The sequence below is a fragment of the Frieseomelitta varia genome, unplaced genomic scaffold, assembly GCF_011392965.1.
Source record: "Frieseomelitta varia isolate USP_RPSP 00005682 unplaced genomic scaffold, Fvar_1.2 scaffold_170, whole genome shotgun sequence".
In the NCBI taxonomy this organism is placed as follows: domain Eukaryota; kingdom Metazoa; phylum Arthropoda; class Insecta; order Hymenoptera; family Apidae; genus Frieseomelitta; species Frieseomelitta varia.
Window position 1 is genome coordinate 275,670 of NW_025109417.1, and position 22,764 is coordinate 298,433.

Sequence of the window (22,764 nt, forward strand, 5' to 3'; positions counted from 1 at the left end):
AGTAACAATAAATACAACAAAAATAATAGAAACAATATAAAAAAGAATAAACATATTTTATAATAATATAATAATAGTTAGTAATATAATACGTAAATTATACGTAATATAATTTATAATAATATAATAGTGGTTTTATCTTATTGGTTTAATTCAGTTAGTAATGTCCATGAATCTTAATAATAATAATGTATACATTTAATGATTTTGGTATTAATGACTCTGAATTGGTATTAATTCTGTAGATTCTGAATTGTTTGCGTTAATTCTAAAAAATTACTATTATATTAGCTATCAACTACTAACTATTATTATTATAAATATCCTATATGCCAGATAATATGTATTTACTGAAATTTATTACCTGAAATTTGTTGGTCAGTCCAATGAAACCAATATAAAATTAAAAAATCTTTTTTTTAATATATATTATACACACATATATTTTTTTTATATATTATACATTAATTTTTATACACTTATATGTGTACATATGGATACTTACAATTAAAATAGAATTTTATTAAAATAAAATATTAATCATACTTTAATCATAGCTGTTACATATATACAATATATATTAAATTGTTTAATACATAATATTATTATATTAATATTATTATATGTTATCATTAATGTAAAGTACATATGTTAATCATTTTTTTGACCACTTTGAGAAGTCCGACGATTAGCATCAAGACAATCCGAAATCTAGAAGCATTATAATGTGTATCAGAGTATACATTTTCAGTGTGAATTTATTCGAGATGACAAGAGAAATCTCTGAAGGTATCTCCATATACTTTACTGTCATATAAATCGTTATTTTTTTGTATAAAAACATACAATAAAGAACAGATTAATAGTAATAAAAAAAAGATGTTACATTTAAGTTAGTATGTAAAATTGTAAATAAGAAAAATGGATAAGAAGGAAGATGAAAGAAAGGAGGAAGATCAACGGTTGGAGTATATGTTTAATTATCTGACGTTATCGAGAAAATTAAAAGCTGATAAATGGACGAAAATGTTATCGACTGCAGATTTTAAGGTAATTTGAATGTATTAATTCTTAAGTGATATCATAGAGTCACAGACAATTATTCGGTAATTTGTGTTATATTACAAAAATTAAGGTTATTTAATTTTATTTAATTCTTTTTATGTTATATTCTCTCTGAGATTAGTAATATAATTATATCCTCTCTTAGAGATTAGTGATATAATTGAATCAAATTGAAAATTCCAAGATTAAACAATGTGAAATCTAAATTTTTATGGCTTTTAATATCCAGTGATGTAATTAACACGTTTCAAGTTTACTTTTTCTGAAAACATGGTTTGAAACGAAAAATATAATTTTATTTTACATTTCTTGACTTATTTTTATAATTATTCATCAATTATTCATTTTTATTCAGCATAAAATAAATCAAACAAAAGTTGAGGCACCTAAAACATTTGAATATCTTGGTTGTTATGGGTAATACAAGAAAAAAAGAAAAAAGAGACTAAAGTCTATCAGACTAAATCAAACTAAACTTGTCTGATATTAATAATTTTTATATGAGAAATAAAGGTCGTATAAAGATCAACTTTGTTTTCTTAAATGGAATTATATATTTTTTAAATACATTAGTAAGTTCATCTTTGCATTTCCTACAAAAGAGTATTAATCTTTTTACGTTAAAAAAACATGAGAATTTTAGATTAATAGACTTTTTAAAATCCTTCATATGGAAGATAAGGCTAATACAAACACAAGAACACTCTTGTGTTTTATATTTTAAAAAACTAAAGTTAAAGTATCTATTAATCTAATGGATTTTTGACATAAATAGATTAATATTTTTTTTGTAGAGATGGATTTACCAGTTCATAAAAAAAAAAAATGTGATTGTATTTAGGAAAATGAAGTTGATCTCTACATTTTTAGCTATCAAAAGAATTTAATATTAGATTATGTGCCTATATGTGCGTCTGATGCCTTTTGTCTATTACTATTTTTGTCTCAATAATAATCAAGATATTTAAGTGGGGTATATTAGATGCCTCATCCTGTATTTAACAATCTTCCAACTTCGGCTTTTTCAAAAACTAAAGAAAACTTAATTAACCCATTAATGCCCACTCGAAATCTGGAATTATTCTGACGATATTTTTTTCATTAGAGCAATTATATTTCTTAAATGAAAAACATACACTTGAAAATGATGCATATTATACGTTTAATGTTGAAAAAAAGTATTTATTTCAATTTAATTCATATTTTTCAAGATGTGATAATGTTGATATTAAAAGATAGATTATGCGACTAATACAAAAGCATTTTTTATACAATTGGTACTAATCACTCGTGAATCTCTAATGTTGCATTATTTTTAACAAGACAAATACATGTGCAACATATTTATTTGCAATGACTTGAACAAAATTAATATTCACTTAAAACAATTAATTTTTGACTGTTATACACGATTAACGATTAGCTTTTGAATATTGTACTGACAAAGTAACAAACGGAGAAAGAATTCAAAGTGTAACGTTTGAAGATTTCATCGACAGATAATAACAGCAATCAAAATATGGGTGTACTTCTTTGATAACAACGTTAATGGATTCGTCGCTTCATATCCAATTAACATGTTATTCAGTGCACCCTGTACTTTCTTTTCTAAATGTAATTATAGCAGGACCTTTCATATCCGAACCTTCATTATCCATATACTGCAATCTGTATTCGAAAGTTCTACTATTCGAACGTAGTATTTATATTAGTAATAAATGTTTTTCTTGCACTGAATCTTTTTATACATATTGTTATGTGTATGAAATTTTTTTTTCTAATTGCAAGAAGAAATTACTAATGTACAAAATACAAAATTTTAGCGAAAAACAATACTAATGGAACATATGATTATTATGTTTAATTCCGTAATAAATCAACATTTCGTTTATGAGTGATGAAAATATCGTAGACGTAGTTTTCCAACAATGAAAATATATTCATATATCCATATAAATATTCATTTAAAGTTTACAAATAGGTTAAGGTCGAGTGCCATTACTCCGGAAACTTCGAAGGGAACTAGTTACTGAATGGTTTGATTAGTCTTTCACCTCTATATCAGGTTTCAACGATCGATTAGCATATCAAAATTGCTTCTCCAACAGAGTTTCTTCCACTTTATCCTGATTAGACATAGTTCAGTACTTACGTTCAAATACTGAAAGTACTTGGAGAAGAAATTTAATGGTTTAGAGCACAAAAAGAACATAATCTATCGGATTATTTATATTTAAAAAATTAGATTATTCAGCAGCCAAGAAAGATATAAATTCTTAAATTCTGAAATATCGAAATTTATTTTTTTATTTTTAGATATTAAAATCTTATAAATTAAAGATATTAATATTCTTATAAATTAAAATAAGTGGACGATTTTCTTGATTTGCATCTAAATAGATGTAAAGATAGATGCGATTTAATGTCAGAAAACTGATTGTTCTATTGTCCAATTCCATTAATCGAACATTTTTGTCTCTTTATAGTCCAAATATGGGAAGCTCTATTGTACTCATTTGCTCGATGCTGAGCTGCGTAATATTTGGCAAAATAAATATTGCTTAATATCTTACATATATGTATTAATTTTGTTCGATTTAAATAAAATAGTATGTATTTTAGATAAAACATAAAATCTCGGCAAATAAAATATTTTATTTTTATAATTTGAAGCATAAAATAAAATATTTTATATATTTCAGAATTTAAGTATTATATCTTCAATTTTGCATAAAATGTTGGCTCATCTCATAATACGGTATTTTCGAATCATTTTTTCGTTGAACCTTAATCATCGAGTTATTGAAAGAAATTAATCTTTCAATGTAAGATATATATCAGAGGTGGAAAAATTTTATTTTGAAAGAAAATAAAAAATAAATTATTTCTTTATTTATTCAAGTCTGGTATGTAGTACAATTTTGAGTACACAGTGTGTAAAGGCAAATAAATAAATTAAAATGAATAAAATATTTCGAGTCAAAATTCAAATATTTTCAATATTCTTCAAATAAAATACTATTTTAAAAACTTGCTGTATTAAATAATGAACAGGATTATTTGCTATTTACAATATTTTGCCCAGCACTGCGTTTAATTACTATAATAATTAAATAGTTGATTAAACAAATAATTTGATAATTAAATAATTAAGTAAATAATTAAGTAATTATTATAATAATTAAATAGTTAATTAAACAAATAATTTGATAATTAAATAATTAAGTAAATAACTAATCTTGATGATTAAATAATTAAATAATTAATTATATTAATATGAAGCATCGAAATTCGAATGTTTGGAGTTACATTTTACTTTTACACCACAAGCTGCTCGAATATTTCGCTACCGCAAAGTAAACAGCATCTCGTAAACAGCATTCCTTTCGCTATAATTTTGTCGGTTCACATGATATTACATAAGTCATGCTTGGGTACTTTCGTTCAAACTTTTCATTTCAATTTTCATCCACAAAATTTTTATTATTTGAAAGGTCATAAATATATCTTACGTTATGGATAGTCTCGAAGGGAAATGTCAGGTTGGTTCCAATTACGTGTAATGTATCTGACAAACAGGATGAATAAAGAAACATGTAATGTATCTGACATATGGGATGAGTAAAGAAACATTTTTCTTGGATAATTTATTTAGAAACATTTCATCATCTTATAGCGTAATTTCTGGCGAGAGGATAAAAATTTGGATAATCTGAAAATCTGAAAAAAAAAATAATCTGAAAAAGAAAGGAAAAGAAAAAGAAAAAATATTTCAAATGTTTAATTTGATTTAAAATATTAGATGCGGTACGATTTAAATCGTACGTATTTAAGAAGTAATTGAGAAAGAAATATGTTGGGATAATAGAACAATAGCTTTCTCTATATTAAATTTTATATATTTTAGATATAAAATATTAAGAAACCCATAATTTTGTATTTGATCTACGTCTATTTACATTAAAAAATATGAACTTTTTAACATAAGTAATAATGCATGCTTTTTTATGATTCATACCATCTAATTCTCTTTTTTGAAAGCTACGAATGTTTTAGAATGAGAAGGTACATCCTCGTTGTATAGATAATTTTCAAGTGATGGTGTTTTTTATTTTTTATACTACTGATCGTTGATTTCCTAATGATTTATTTTTGAGTTATATTTATTGCACACTTCCTATTCTTTAACTTTTTGATAATTTTACATTTTGTTTTAATTAATAACATTATTAATAACGTCTTACGCTAATAACACTAAAATATTGTGAAAGAATTTTATTTAATGGGCTACATATATAAAAAGTACGAGATATGTTCAGATACTAAAGAATTCCAGTTCGGATAATAAAAAGTTTGGATTATCGGCTGATGTAAAATAAACGATGCACTTTAAAAGTAGAGGATTCAAGTTTTAAAATGAATCCAGGTTTGTTGTCGTACGATTTTTTTTTCAGAAATTATAACAGTTTTACTATTAATTTAAGTATCTGAATATCAATGGGAATCATTGTATATGTATACTTAAATATTGATCTGGGGAAAAATTGAATTAGTATGAGACAAAATACTGAAAATTGAAATATGTCTTGTATAAGCAAATATTATTTGGAAGTATTATTTGATTTACTTAAATCATGTATTGTTTGAAAATATTTAATAGATTTAATACTTAAATCAAATACTATTTGAAAGTAATATTTCACTTAATATTTATATCATAAATAAATATTATTTATACTCGAATGCAAATATAGAAAAGTAGGAGTTTAAAACTAAGAGTGTGAAACAAAACAGATCTTCCAAATGTTACTCAATTCTTTTTTAAGATTATGTTTGTACACGCAGGGTAAGTATAAGTTACATTTTCGAATAAAAAATTGTTTAAAAGATAATATGTTTGAAAAATATGTTTTACTTAAAACAAATAAAATGTGTCAATAGTATATAAAAATTACTTTCTTTAGAAAATTTTTTTGTTTAGAAACAATGAGGAAGCTTTACGTTTCAATAAAAATCTATCACAGTATAAAATCTCGAAAGTAACATTATTATTTGAAATATTATTGTTTGAAATACTACCATTTGAAATAAAAATTGCTGAAAATATTATTACTTATTATATATATATTGTCTTATATTTCAATGAAATATGTACTTAATTCACAATAGTATTTGTATGAATTAAATATTAAAATATGTATAATATAAATATAAATATAATATATATATATAATAAATATGTATACAAATATATATATAAATTATATATATATATATTAAAAAATATATTATATATATAGTACATAAATATATTTTATATATTATCTTTTATACTAGTATATAAACATATAATATAAAAAATGTACTATTTCTTTATGTAAATACAATTTCAAAGAAGTATATTATTTATAAATATTATCAATATTATTGTTTATTTTGTATCACTCGGGAGAATAAAAATACTTATTTCTACTTACCTATTTAAAAAATCCATTTTTCCCCAATTCTTGTTTAAATTATTTTCTCGTGGTACATGGCAAGCAAAGATAAGAAATATATACGTTGCAGGAGGAAGCAGCCGTAACGATCGTTACTTATGTATCTGTCAAAAGATCTGCAGGAAGACAATCGATCAAACAGATTCTAAAAATGAGATTTCTTCTCTTTCTTTTCAATAACGACTAAATCATTCTTAACTTTCACATTCTAGGACGTAATTACAAAGTTCTTTAGTACCGCATCGGAGATGGTCCTCGTGTTGCAATTGACACCCGTCGGTCTCTTAGTGCCCTATCTCGAAATAACGCAATCCAAGAGAAAGCAGACGTATTTCTTGAAGAGGGAGCCCCAAATGGTCACCGAGCACAATTACAAGGATTTGTTGATACCGGGTGACATGGCGCCGAATCCGATTGAGGAATTGGCCGTGCTTGTTGAGGATGTTAGTTCTCCAACTTCCTGCACTATTACACAACTATTGTCTAACGGTTTCATTCCATTAGATTCAATTCAGCGAATTTAAATTCCTTTCCTTTTCTCGCTGAATTCTGTGATTTTAATTCTTAATTTAATTTCTTCAATTTAATTTTTAATTCTTATTAATTTAATTTAACTTAATTTTTAAATTTTGATGATAATGTTAATTGTGCCTCATTAAGTAAGAGATGTAACGAGATTCCAGAAATTGTGAGATTAGTACTAAATATTGATTGAATTTATGATTTGTGAAATTTAGTTAAATATCAGATGAATTTATGAAATATCATATTGAATTTATGACCTTTAATATATAATTTATTACATAATCTATAAACTGTAAAATTTGGTATTAAATATTATTTGAATTTATAAATTTATTGGATTGATTATATAATTTACAAACTGTAAAGTACGATACTTAATATTAATTGAATTTATGAATCTACCGCATTGATAATTTATAATTCAATTTATGTAATGTATAGATTGATTGCTTTGATTTTTCGTTACTTTTTTTTTTATTTATATAAGACAATTAAACTAGCAAAATAGTTGATAAAAATTGAAAATAAATACAGAAAAATTTCTAAATTTAATTTTTGAAAATGTCAGTGTTCATAAATGACTGTGGATTATATATCTAAATAACATATATTAATGCTAATTAACATGGAGCTTTATTTATTGAAACAAAATTTTAAATAGCCCAATTAATTAAATTTGTATATAAACTTAAATTCTTATCTTCTAATCGAGAAGTTATAATTAATAAAATGAATCTACTACCGGAGACGTTTGTCTTTTAATTAAATGGAATTTTAATGTATGCAATTTAAAAAATTTCAATTTATGTTTAATTTAATTATGATTAATTATACAAAGTACTGTTAGTGAATTCTCATCATTTTATATTATCATTGTTCGTCAATGCTGCTGCTAAAATGCTATATCTATTATTAATTTTTGAATATATTATTTATCTGTCTTTTTTTCAAATAGTAATATTACACATGTATTTTATCGCCTGTTATAATAGGCAACTAAAAAAATTCTTGCGGTTTTTCGGAAATAAAAATTAAAACTGATTTGTTAAAAAAAAAGAAAATCATATAATGATTTACTTGGTCTCATTCAAAAGCGTGAAATCTCTACTTTGACATCAGTTTATTTTTTTTTTTTTTTAAGATGACTTTATATTATGCGGATGATTAAATGAGGATACTTCTTTCTTCAAAATTGACGAAATTCAAATATACGCACAAATATTAAAAAATCTGTTTTGTAACCAGATCCACCAACATTTTGAAGATTGAAGTCTTTCCTTTACAACGATCTCTTAAAATTTATTGTAATTTTTTCTCATCATTTTATTGTACATTAAATGTTAAGGTTAAACGATAGAAATTCAAGAAATCCTAACGTTTCGTCACCTGACCTTCATATTTCAAGTTATGTTATTACATGAAAAGAAAAGTTTTCAATCGTCAATACCATAGTAGATTTAGTTATAAAAAAATTGTTTAATGTTTTCACATATGTCTGTAAATTTTTACAATTTTCGAGAAAAGAAATATCCTCACTTTCCCAGCCGTGTATGATGTAAATCATCTTCGAAACGAACAAATTCACGAGTGTAAAAGTAAATGTTTCTCGCTTTAAAATAGGACCAAATGCATTGTTATTGGTTTTTTTTTTCTTTACGAAGTTACATCAGTTTAAATTATATCATATATTTAATGTATAATTTATCAATAATTTTTCGATCATTTTTCGTTGTCATTAGTATAATTACATATGCTCTTCAATTTGAAAAAAAATGATATTCACTTAGAATGATTAGCTTTTGAATGTTATATACTAACGAACTTTATAACGAATTATAATTAATAGGCACATTTTTAAGTTTATCGAGAATTGTAAAAAATTCAAACGTCTCTGAAACCACTATTTAATTAAAAAGATTGAAATCGACTCTTCGAAACTTACGATTTTTTTTTTCATTTTGTTGAATTTGACGAAATATTATAATTTCTTCAATTTTTGTCGTGTAGAGCAGTTAAACATGAAATTTCGTTCTTTATCTTGGTACCGCTGGAAATGAAGAAATCTCGACTCTAATTAGAACCATGTAACATGATATAAAGTAGTAAATGTTTTGACTATATGTATATGTATGAGGTCATGGATTCGTGAACATGGATTGCTAATTTCTCAATCTCTACACATATATCAAGACATGGGTCTTTAATTCCTTAATGTACATTCCACGTACAATATATTCAAAATTGTAATTTCTAATTTCAAACTATGTATGTATTATGATGTTTTTATGTTTTAAATTTTTCAATATTTTTAGAAATGTTTCAATTTACACTATTTTCAAGAAAAAACATATATCCCCATTTTTTCATTTGTTGTGTGATGGAAAAACATTCTTGGAAAGAATGAATTCAGTATTATGAAAGTGGAAATCTTACGTTTTAAAATCAGCTTAAGTGAATTATTGTACGATTTTTTCCACTATGTTATGACAGTTTAAATATTAACAATTTTTCAAAAATCAAAAATTTAGTGTCTTAATATTTAGAAATAATTGTGTCTCTGCAGCTATTTTTATTTCTTCTCTTCGTTCTTTCCTTTTCAGTGTGTTTAATTTCTGCATATAGAGTCTCATTTAACATTACGTTATTATAAATTATCCATAGAAAGAAATGAAAGGTGAATTGACACCGATGAGATGTGTAAATTCTGTTATTAATTTTTTTATAAGTATACGTGCAAAGATTATATGAAAATAATCTTTAATTTTTTAAAATCATATGTTTCCTAACATTTTCATATTGATTGACGCAGCTCGATATTTTCTACAAAATTCATATATGCATATCGAAAAATTATTAATTTAGATTTAAAAGAAAAATTATCAATATTGTGTAAAATATCATGTAAAAGATTATAACAATATTTGAATGCAGATGTCATCCTTGTCCTTCATATGATATGTTATAAAAGATTAAAGTTAAAATAAATAAAATTAAATAATTCTTGTTAATATTAATAAGTTAATGAAATAATAATAATAAATAAATAATAAATTAATAAATTAGTCATTTTTGTTCATGTTAATATTTTCTTATAAAAAATGTCGAGGTACGTTGATTGATGTATTAGATGTATGATTCTATTAAAAACAACATTGATTCTCACATAATCCTTATGTGGACGCATCAACTTAAAAAGATTAATATCATCAAAATAATAATTCATTTCTCGCCACGGACATAAATCAAATCGTTAAAATTAGACACTTTCTGCATTTCTTTAATCCTCTATTTTTTCTTGTTTTCATACAGTCTATAACTCAAGCTTTCATCTATTTTGTATTATAATTATCTATTTGCATCATGTTGACGTTGTCCATCCTAAATTCCTGGCTAGTGCTTATGCAACAAGTTGTTTTGTCGGTAGCGGCACGTTTAAATTCAAGTAATTTGTTCTCTTTGGTGTTGATGTCTCTTCGGTATCGCATACTTCCTTATCTATGTACAGGATGTTCGAAAATTATTTATTATTGCGATAAATTTCTGGTTTCGCGGTTTTTTATCAATTTTGCTTATTTCGCTGCACTCTCTTTTTTTTTTGCTCCATATATGCTTCTGATCTTACACATTGAGGAATATGAAATCTAGCATTTTCTTTTATTTATAATTTGTTACACATGTTTTATGTTTATTTTATATTTTATGTTTATTTTATTATAAAAATATAAAAAAAGCCAAAATTGCTTTATTGTCATTGCTCTGATAGATGATTCTGTTAAAAGAAGTGATCGTAAACTTGAGTTTAATTTTCAGGATTAAATTTCCTTTCTTTGTTACATCGTATTCTGCTAGTCGTGAAAATAGGAAATCTGAAAGGAATCATTGTTCATTTTGGATTCCTTGTTCAGTTATCTTTATTATTATTTCTAATTATTTTTAATTATTGTAATATTCTTAGCAAGTTAGTACTCTCGTATCTGTATTATTATAATTTGATTCTTAATTAGTATTCTCATATCTATGTTATTATAATTCGATTCTTCTAGTCTCTCAATAATTCAGTTCCATCTTTTATAATTTTCAATTCTAGTTTTACTTTCAACTAAATTGAAGTTTTTTTTTCTATCTCTTTGCAATGTAAAATATAATAAAATATAATACGATATAAAATCGAAAAATAGAAGAATTTTTAGAGGTCAATTTTACCCTCTTATCTTTCGTAGAACAAACGTTTGCGTAATACTCAATTGTACATGTTTTGCATATCCCTAAAATTTCATAATTTTCTGAATTCAGATTGGGAATCTTCCCTTGTTGGTTTTATTTTTATCATGACATACCTTGATATATATCTAGCTATTTTTAACATTCTCTTCATAAAAATCTCTTTGTACTGTTTTTCATTCCTGCATTATATTTCACATATTCGATTTCTGAACTATACAGTGTGGTCTATTTAAGTGAAGACACCTAAATATCTCTTCAGATTGTGAAGCAGAAAATTTTAAGTATCGTGGATAGTATAAAAGGACCAACATCTGGCTAGAATACTTTTTTCCAATATAATAATTCCAATGTAATAAATATAATATAATAATATAAAAAGGTATTTTCTAGACCTTTAATATCTTTGTATACAACTTTTGCGTACATATTTTTTATTACGAAATATGTTCAGACCTAATAAACAAGCTTGATTTGAAATATATTAAAATTTAAATCGGATAGTTTTCCAAAAAATTTTGTAACATATAAATTTCTAAAATATAATATAGAAACTTATTTATGTATTTCTTCTCTTTTTATTCTTCTTCGTTTCTTTTTTATCTTCCAAAACTTTATTACGTCTTAAATACGTATTGTATTTAGTGATATAAATATAATTGTTAAATATATGAAAATATATAAATAATAAATAATATACATATATAAATGAATATGTAAATAATAGAAGTACATAAAAATATGTAAAAATACATAATTGAAAATTATATTATGCAATCAAATATATTAAATTAATCAAAATATTATACATATAATTATTTTATGGTGTTTGTAACGATTTTAGGCATACGTACCTATTTTATCGAATCCGGAAAATCATGTTGGCTGGCCGGAAGTAGTTCGTAACGATGTTAAGAAACAAATATACAACCTTCGAAGTTTAATATGGCAGGTAGAAAAATATTTCTTTTCGAAAATAATCAATTATTTTTCATACTTTATTTTTTATCAACTGTTATTATTATTTAAAAATAATGCATTGTTTTTATTAATATAAAATATAAATAAACATTTTTTATTAATTATCTTATAATAACAATATCATTGCAATATTTATGAAACATACATATGCAACCAATACATTCCTATTATAAAATATTTTCCTAGACAGAATTAATAATTTCATAGACAAAATATATTTTTACGTTGATTGATTTTTAACTGATTCATTTAATCAATTTGTCGCATTCATTTACGTATTAAACCCATTAAAATATTAAAATGCTCTCTGATAATTATTATACAAAATATAGGTAAAAGGAAAAATAACTGGACAAACTTTATTACCAATGCCAATGGGTATCGAAGAAATAATCAATCAACAATTGAGATTAGACTCACCTAAATTACTCCAATTAAAGAATAACATAGAAGAAATCGTAATAAAATGGGCAACTCAGATTAATGAGATTCTGAACATAGAGTTCTCAATACTTCCAAAGAATGGAAAAGAAATTCCTGTCTCTGGTAATTTAACAATTTTTCAAATTAAAATTATTATTTTTTTTTTATCATGATTATATATATATACGATCCTCTCATTTAAATATGATTTTCTCATTTAGTTTTTTTAATTATGAGAACTCAATAAATATTTTATACATAATTTAAACGATATTGGCCAAATTTTGCAATTCTGTTTTTTTAATGGTTGTTTTTTCCCAAAGTTTTTAGAACATCGATGTTTTTTTCAATAGCTATATATTTTTCTCTATTTCATCGCGTAATTTGTGAAAAGATATATTCAGTCGTGTGTTATGGTACGAATTTTAAAACTTAATCACTTGTTGAGGTCTATTTTCGTTGGACAGATTATAAGCGATCGAAAGAATTTCTCACTTTTGTCTTATTATTGTACAAAATAATTATATTATTTTGTACAATAATTATATTATTTTGTACAATTTTTAATATTCTACTGATAATTTTTACATATTTTATTATTTATTTATTTATTTCAGAGTTAGATTTTTGGAGTATGAGGTTAAAAAATATGGAATCCATTTATTTTCAATTAAAAGATCCAAAAGTACGACAGATGGATATATTTTTAGAAAAAACAGAAAGCCCGTATTCAGAGTATTTCAAAAATTTAGTAAGGAATGTGACTGCTGGTAAGTATACGATAGTCATCACAAAGATGTTTCAAAGGCAATGAAAATGTTTTATTTTTTATAATTTTGAAGTTACTGCTTTTTAACATTTATTGGAATAGCATTCTCTTTCTTTTAATATAAGAAATATAAAGATTTATGTTTGAAAATTATATCTTTTTATGATGTTTTGAAATAATATTTAATAATAATATACTTATAATTTAATAATAATAATATTTTTTGATTATAGATATATTATATCTTATATGTTTTGATTATATATAGATATTATGATTTATGTTAGATTATTGCAATTTAAAATATATTATGTATTTAATTTTATTTTATATTTTAAATTTTCCACAGTAGACGGTATTTAAAATACCAATATTAATAATAAAGTTAAATTAAATAAAAAATTGTAGAATTAAGTAATTTAACTGTAAATTAGTCTTCAATGACTCAGTAATATCAGTTAAGAGTTAAGAAATAATAAATCTTAATTCTTTTTTTTAAACTAAAAGAAAGAGTAAAGATTATTGTGCTTGAAAGATATATTTCCTATTTTAATCAAAATGAATTCTGCCCTAATCTTTCAGCATTATTGGAAACAAGAGATATCAATCTTTATTTGAAACCTCTAGAAATTTATTTCAATGAGATTGAAAACGTTGAATTCAGAGATATAATATGGAAATTAAAAATACTACTGCACTGCGTTTGTTTAATGTGGGCGCATTCGAGATACTATACCCTGCAAAGAATTATTGCTCTGTTACGAGAAATTTCAAATTTATTGATTTCTCAGGTATTTAATTTATTGTATAAACATGTCTAAATTATTATATTGTATAAATTTTAATTCTAACAATAAAATTATGATACATTTATTGCTAATAGAAAATGTCAAAAATTACAACATTTAAGTTGAAATATAATTAAGTGAAAAACATAATTGAACCAATAACGATGAAAAATGATCGACGATTTAAACTGTTATAATTTTGTAAAAGAAAATCACACGACAATCCACTTTATCTCATTTTAAAGCAATAGAATCTCTATTTTAAGTACTGAATTCGTCATTCTCCATCGAAGATGATTTTACATCAGTGTAGCAGATGAAAAAATGAGGATAGTGTTTTCTCGAAAATTGTAAAAATTCAAACGTTTCTGAAACTATTAAAATTTTTTTGTCGTGCTTAGATTATTTTGAAAAATAAAGTCTTCCTTTCTCTGTAAAATTTTTCTTTTTTCATTACTTCACTGAATTTTGAATATTACAATTAAACGATAAAAATTCAAGAAATTTGTCATTTAACATTTCGTCATTTAATCTTAATGTTCAAAGTTAACTTAACTTAAATTCTTGTAACATTTTATATTAGATGTCCTATTTTAATATTTTCACGCAATTATCTTTATTATTCGTGAAATAAAAAAAATATTTTTAAAAAATGTCCAAAATAAAACATCTTCTGTTTCGATGAGAATATATTATGATAACTGCTAGATTTGTTTAGGTAGAAACTTTTTCAAGATTTCAAGATCGCTTCAACTGAAACAAAATCATACTTATTTTATGCATTAATCGATAAAGCTTGACATTCTCTATAAAAAAGTAATTAATCTATGTATGTTGAAAAATTATTAATTTAGGCGATATTTTAATCCTTAAATTTTGTAAAATCTATTACATGAAAGACAAAAACGGTATGAATATAAAAATATCGTTTCTGTCTTTCACAAGATAGATTTTTTTTTTTTATGAAAATTATAAAATTTCAGTTATAATGAAAATATCTCCTAAATTAATAATTTTTAATATATAAGTAATACTTTTCTTTATACGAAAACTTTATCGATTGAAATAAACATAAAAAATATTCCATTTAGAGAAATAGAGATGACCTTGATAAATCCAGTGTATCATAAAGTATTTTTCTCGAAATGTAGTAAATTTTATTTGAAACATTTTCTATAATAATGAATACTTTTGAAAATAATTGCGTGGAAAGATTAAAATAGAATAGAAATGTTTTTTTCATTTGAATATCTTTCTCTAGGCAGTGAAACATATAAATCCGTCGACTTTATTTGATGGAGACATCGAAGAAAATAAGGTGAAGATAGCAGAGGTAATACCGATTCTCAGTAATTATCAAGAATTGTTTCGATCATTTAAAGAGAAGGTGGAAAGTTATTTTAAATCGCAAGAACCTATACCTTGGTCATTTCACGAGAAGTTAGTTCTTGAAAGAATTCATATGTTCGAGAAGAGGCTTAAGGAAATCGAGGTTTGTTGAAAAATAATATATTTGAATAAGTGAAATTGGTGAAAAATATGTTGAGAATTGTTTTTGATCATCAACGTTTATTTTATTTAAAAAGTGTACAATCTTTATTAAGAAATTACAAAAGAAAATTTAATCTAAGTTTGGATAAATTGTATTTAAACTAAAAATGAAAAGTAACAATTTGAAATGATATATAATTTATTCAAATACATCATTTAAATTAATTTTTGAAATAAAGCAACTGGACTGCTAGATAAACCAACTAGATATTTATGCAGTTAAAGAAATAGAAATTTGTTTCATTTACTATATACATTTTTCGTTATAAATAATTATATTTTCATTATTAAATTTATGTTATTATAAATATTTTTATATATACATATAATTATGTTTATATATAATATATATAAAATTAATATATTATATATAGTTATATATAGTAATATATATAGTTATTAATATAATAACTATATATATTATATATAAAATTATATGTAGTTATATTATAGTTATCCTTATTTGCATCAATACTCTTTCCTTGATCGCATTTTATTTTTTATTGTGTCACATTCTGCATAATACATTTTATTTTTTACATTAATCTTTCAAATTATTTACAATATAATGTTTGTTTATTACAGTCATTATTTGATACGGTACAAGATTATTTGAAACTAGAAAGAATAGAAATATCTGGTTTAAAAGCGAAATCATTACTTTATGTGACTAATAATATTTATGAGGAATTTGTTAAATTGTATCAACAATTTGGAGACGTGTCCTATGAAATTTTACTGCCTGAAGAAGAACAATTTACTACAGATTTAGGAGAATTCTTTGCCATGGTGAGCAATTTATTCACTTGCTTTTAGAAAACAAATGTATAATTTTATTGAATAAAATATTACATATTAATACTGTATAATATGTCTGTATAGAATATTTAGATAAAAATTTTACATACAAATTGTTTTACAGATAGTAATAACATTATTACAGATTATTACAACAATATTACAGATAACAACAAATATACTTTTTAAATATATTGATTCAAATTCCAATTTTTTTAAAAAGAATACAGAATAATATTCAAGTTATTACAGATTTTGATAATTTTATTGAAAATAAATATTTTTTCCAACAATTTTTTCATATTTTATATTTTATATTTTATAATTTTTTTATATTTTATATTTTATAATTTTTTTATATTTTATATTTTATATTTTATATTTTATATTTTATATTTTATAATTTTATATTTTATATTTTATAATTTTTTATATTTTATATTTTATATTTTATATTTTATATTTTATATTTTATATTTTATAATTTTTTTATATTTTATATTTTATATTTTATATTTTATATACTTGAGAAGAAAATATATAACTTGGATATTAATGTTGTATTTGCTGCTCAAAATGTTATTTATTTATTTGTAGATATATATATCAATTCTTTATTAAAAAAGATTTTAATTTTAATTTTGTAAAACTTAGTTTGTGAAAGATGAAAGAAGACGTACTACTCTTGAGTTTATTTTTTTTGTCTTTTATATATGGACTATATATTTTATATATGTTTATAAAAAATTGTAAAAAATTGATTCAAATAAAAATTTGTTTCAGTTCATTAAATATAAAACGTATTTTTGATACGTCTTGATTATAATAAGTATTTTGTAAAATTTTGCGTTCTTCAAATTCTCAAAAATGTATAAATATCCTGCAGTCTCTTTATATGACAAGTTAAAATATCTTTTAAATATATTAATTTTTAACTGTTATGCTAATACCTATTTTTTTTTAGATACAATGACGTGAGGATTTTATACATAAAGTTTTTGTTCAAAAAGATAATTATACATGTATTATTGCACTTGTACTTGTACTTTCCTTTTTCAATTTCAACAAAAAAAATAGATTATTATCAATTATGTGAATGACTCTATATATGTAATATTATATGTAATATTTTAAAAAAATTCTTTCTTTGGATATTTTCTTTTTTTAAATGCACTTTGTATAATTTACTCTTAATTAATTAAAATACTTCTTGATATAAAAGATAGAGCAGTTCGATCGACGATTGGCAAGCATTTTTGACCAAACATTTGCGGAATGTCACAACCTAGAGTCATTCTTTAAATTTGTCTGGATAATGAATGTAATTGCCAATAGACCTATAATAATGGCGCAATTATGGCACAACTATGAAGAAATAATTCAGAGGGTAGATCAACATTTTAGTAACATTAAGGTGATTTCCATGTTAATAAATTAAATTTTATTTATAATTTAGCTCTTTGGCTGACTAGTGAATTAGGTATCTTTTTTCAATGTTGTGAAAATTGGATTTTCGTGCAATATTTTATAATACTTTATAATAATACTATATAATGAATTAAAAACAAAAGAAATAAAATGAAATAATAATAATTATGATAACATAAGTTGAAGGAAATCTATATGCGATAGTACTAATAAACTAACTAATGATAAAATAACGAATAATTTACTTACTAAAATTTGATTTTTATTTTTTATTAACATAAAAAAATATACGCAAGTTAAATTGGTAAATAAAACAAGTATAATTCTTACTATTTCTATAGTAAATAATAAACTCATTTCTCCTAATTTTGAACTTATGTTACTTGTCAATTAATAATTAGTAAGATAATAAGAATAATACTTTGAATTTAATAAACAACCAATTATTATATAACGGATATTACGATTTTTTATTATTAATCTTATTGAAACGAATAACAGTTTTTCATATAAAAATTATTATTCGTTATATAAAAAATTGAATATAATATTTTTAAATTTTTAAATCATCTCATTTAGATGATAATCATGATTTATCCTATAATTCTGAGAATTCGAATTTAATAATCTATTTTTAAATTTCATAATCAATTGAATTAAACTATAGAGATGTTTTTTAATTAGAAATAATATATTAAAGATTCTTCGAAGAATTTTTCAACATGATGCCACGAGCCTCATTCTATTAGATTTCTATTTATGGGGAAAATTAAAAAATATTATTTATCACATCAGAATCCTAGATGACGCAGATTGATTGCAGCATGTGCATCACAAGTTGCAAAACAGGAAATGGAAAATGTAAATAAATTATTCAGAAGAAAACTGATTATCTATTGCATAATTTCGAATAGGCATCATTTTGAATACGACGTGTACTTTATAATAGAAATATTATATAAAACATAATAATATAATACAATAATAATGTATATATTTATGTAATTTATAATATTTATATCATGATATGCATCATTGAAAGCACTAACTTTTACATTAGTATTTATTTATGTAAATTAAATAAATACTAATAAATAAATTATTCAATTAAAAATATTATAACATATAATAATAATTTATAATATATGTTTATGATATAATAATGGATTGCCCAATTTTTTTCTGTTCTGTTCTGCTATTAAAGAATTAATATTATATAACGGATATTACGATTTTTTATTATGTTTTAGAAAATTCAATAAACTATTTCGTAAATTCCATAAAAAGTAAATTATAAAAGTTTTGTCTTTGCAGATATTATTCGACAATAATTTCAATCTTGAGACAAAAGATGTACATTTGTCACTGAATACACATTTTCCCCCAGTGGCTGCATCCCTTTGTTTATTAATGAAACTTCATGAAATAACTCGTTTTCCAGTGCAATGTATCAAATTAATTGATCATCCTTTAATTAATAACAAAATGGAAAATGTACTCAAAAGCAAATACGAAGAACTGGAGGTAACATTAAATAAAATTATAATATTAAAGTTACATTGAAAAATTAAAACTTACATTGAAGATTAATATTTTTTTTATAATGTTGCTTTTTTAAATTTGATATTTTTTGAAACAGATAATTAGATAGTTAAAAATCTTGGCAAACATTGAGAGAAATTATTTGTTTTTGGAAAATTGAACATTAATTGTTTATTTATGTAATAAAATTGTGAAATTAACAAAAAGTGAAATTGATCTTTTGTGTTTAAAACACTCATATCTCGTGCATGACACCGAAAGGGATATTTACTGGAAAAAAGATTTAAAATTGATACAACAGAAATGAACATTTCATTTGTTACAATTTATGGTTGGAAATATCTTTATTATATTAATAATACATTTATCTCTTTAAGGCGATTATCGAGGAAAAGGAAAAGCAAATATTTACCGCTTGGGCAGAGAAATTGCCAGAAATTTGGGAAACTCACTTAACGAAAACTCTTCTAAAAATTAGGGAGGATAAGCTATTGGAAATGAATTTCGATCTGGAGTTAAAAACTACCTTAAGAGAGATCCGTTATATGATAATGGTGAAAGTGTCCGATCTTCCTCAAGAAGCAATAGATTTTTATAATAGATCACGATTCTTTTTCACCAGCACTTACAACCTCAATTTAATAGTGAATTGGTAAGTTTTCATCTTTGATTACAATTATTCTCTCTTTTTTTTTTAGAAGACATTAAGAAATTTTTTGATATTTAATATTAAACCAGTGTACCAAAGTTACACTTTAAAAATAATTACGTTATAATATAAATATTATTACATTATATTTTTATACATCTTTTCCTTATTTTTCCAACTCAATTTTTTCCTTAGTGTCAAATTGAGATAATGATAAAAAAATTATCTGTAATGAAGAAATGAAAAAAGCCTGTACTGAGATGATAACATTTCAATATTTCCTCTATATTCTTGGGGTTTTTTCTATTGCCCTTATATTTCTTTAGTTTTGTTTTTTCTGTGTTTAATGCCTAATTTCTCTTCCTATATTATTTAATGACTAGATCTTTACGAAACACTGATCTTATTTGCCACTTTCTTTCTTTCATTATTTTTTATTATGTTCAATAAATTGAAGTATGTACATAGAAGTATTCTAATATTTTTCTATTCCATATTTTATTATAAAATAATACGTTGATATATTTTATTTTTTTGTTGTATTCTTTAGAGTATAGAATGATGATCAAAGATACGACTCAAAAAATATATTTTCTCAGTGAATATTCATCTTGTAAGATGTTTATTCAAAGTTCGAAAGTAGACATTATAACAAACATTATGTAACGTATCGCAATAAACTAGTATCTAAAACTCGAAAGAACTCTTCGCAGTATTGCCTGCAATACCGATCACGATCAGAAAATAATTATTTTAACAAGTACATTAGAGCAGGGGTCAGAAAATAATTATTGTAACAAGTATAATAAGGAACAGGATTGGAAAATAATTATTCTAACTAATCATTAAAACAATTATATTATAAAAAGTATAACAAAAAATAGGATTAGAAAATAATTATTAAATATTATCAAAGAAACTTACCAATGAAGGAAGTTCTAATTTGGTTGCTCCCAACAATTATCGATGAGGAAAATTCTATTTCGGTCATACATAGTAGTCTAAGGTATTTTATCATACATAGTCTAAGATATTATTTTCTGTTGAGCCGAAGTAATCATCTGCAACCGCGCCAAAACATTTAAAAAAATGTGTAGAATTGCTTTTTGATATAAATTTCGCAGAAATTGACAATGAAATTATTAATGAAACTGTTAACTTTTATAATTAAAAGATATTTATTGAACTTTTAAATCCTTTTTTTGTTTGTTTTAAGTCAATTTCTTTTATGTTTAAAGATTTCAGTTTCAACAGTTATTTTATATTTGATTAATAAAAATTCTAGAAGATTATCTAATATAGTATATAATTGTATAGTATAATTTCCAGTAGATACTTAAAAGTAAAATATAAAAGTTAGGAATTTTTTTTAATCGGCATAAAGAAATTGAACAGTCTCACCTTTCTTACGAATGATTGTATACAACCAGAACTTCACCGAATAGTTCAAGGTTTTAACTTTTTGTCTACACCACAATAATTCAGGAAATTTGCTTACCACAATTTTAACTTGAAAAATTATCGATTAAACTGTTTAAGCTTCTTTAAACAGAATCATACCACAATCCAGTTGGTCTTATTTTAAAGAACCTCTACTTTACTAACTATTTGAGTTCTTTTTTCCAAAAATGTTTTTTTATAGAAGCATATAGAAAAGTAAGGATTTTGTTGTCGAAAACTGTAAAATACTGTTTGTTTCCGAAAATATATCCTGCAATAAGAAAGTTTTTATATAAGTGGAAAGAATATTTTTGGATATATTTTATTTTGTTTGGATACACATTCTGTGAAATAGATTTTCTATATTAGCATATGTTCTACTATTAATGGAATGGTTTCCTGGTCAAAAATATTGAAAGTAAATATATTTATCAAAAAATATGCAGAGATTAACACATTATAAATTTCTACATTTTCTAGTCTTTCTTTATTTAAAAAAATAATTAAAATGTCTTAAATGTTTAATTTAAAAATTTAATCAAAAGCAAGGTATTTAATATTCAAATTCTTATTTAATTTATTTATTTTTTTTTTTAAATGGGGTTTAGCGTTGCATCGACTACGAGCGACATGTCAAAATTGACTCTTTATAACTGGTCTAGTAGTTGGGTCTCCTTTAGTTGATAACGGGTAGTTGATAACGTTTTTTTGTTGTTTCTGGCAGTTTAGAGCGGTGTTTTCGTTTATTCCATATTTACTTCTTATGCTTCGGTATTTTCTGCATTCATGTAGTAGGTGCTGGGTGGTGACTTGAGGTTGCAGGTGTGGCAGAAAGGAGGTTCTGTTTTGATAGGTATTCGTGTGTGATCTTGGAGTGTCCTATTCGAAGCCTGGTCAGAGCTATCCTTTCTTTTCTGCTTAGATTGTTATTTGGTATTTTTTGATAGAAATGGTGTGCTATGTCATGTATTTTGGTTCTATTTGTCGTAGTCCAAATTCTGTTCTATTCTTCTCTTTCCGCTTTGGTCGTTGAAGCTAGAAGGTCTTGGTGTGGGATTGGGATGTTGGTTTCTTTTGTTTGGTCGA

At 23.5% G+C, this 22,764-nt stretch overlaps 1 protein-coding gene across 1 annotated transcript; it reads left to right on the forward strand.

Moving 5' to 3' along the window:
* Positions 1-921: 921 nt before the first annotated feature.
* Positions 922-20,241, forward strand: LOC122538643 (dynein beta chain, ciliary-like; the record flags this gene model as incomplete). The annotated part of the gene is made up of 11 exons (XM_043672893.1): positions 922-1,050; positions 6,776-7,006; positions 12,154-12,261; positions 12,623-12,836; positions 13,331-13,483; positions 14,065-14,273; positions 15,532-15,762; positions 16,407-16,610; positions 17,842-18,033; positions 19,362-19,571; positions 19,967-20,241. Coding segments are annotated over exons 1-11 (2,156 nt in total), but the record flags the coding sequence as incomplete, so codon positions are not given.
* Positions 20,242-22,764: the final 2,523 nt, after the last annotated feature.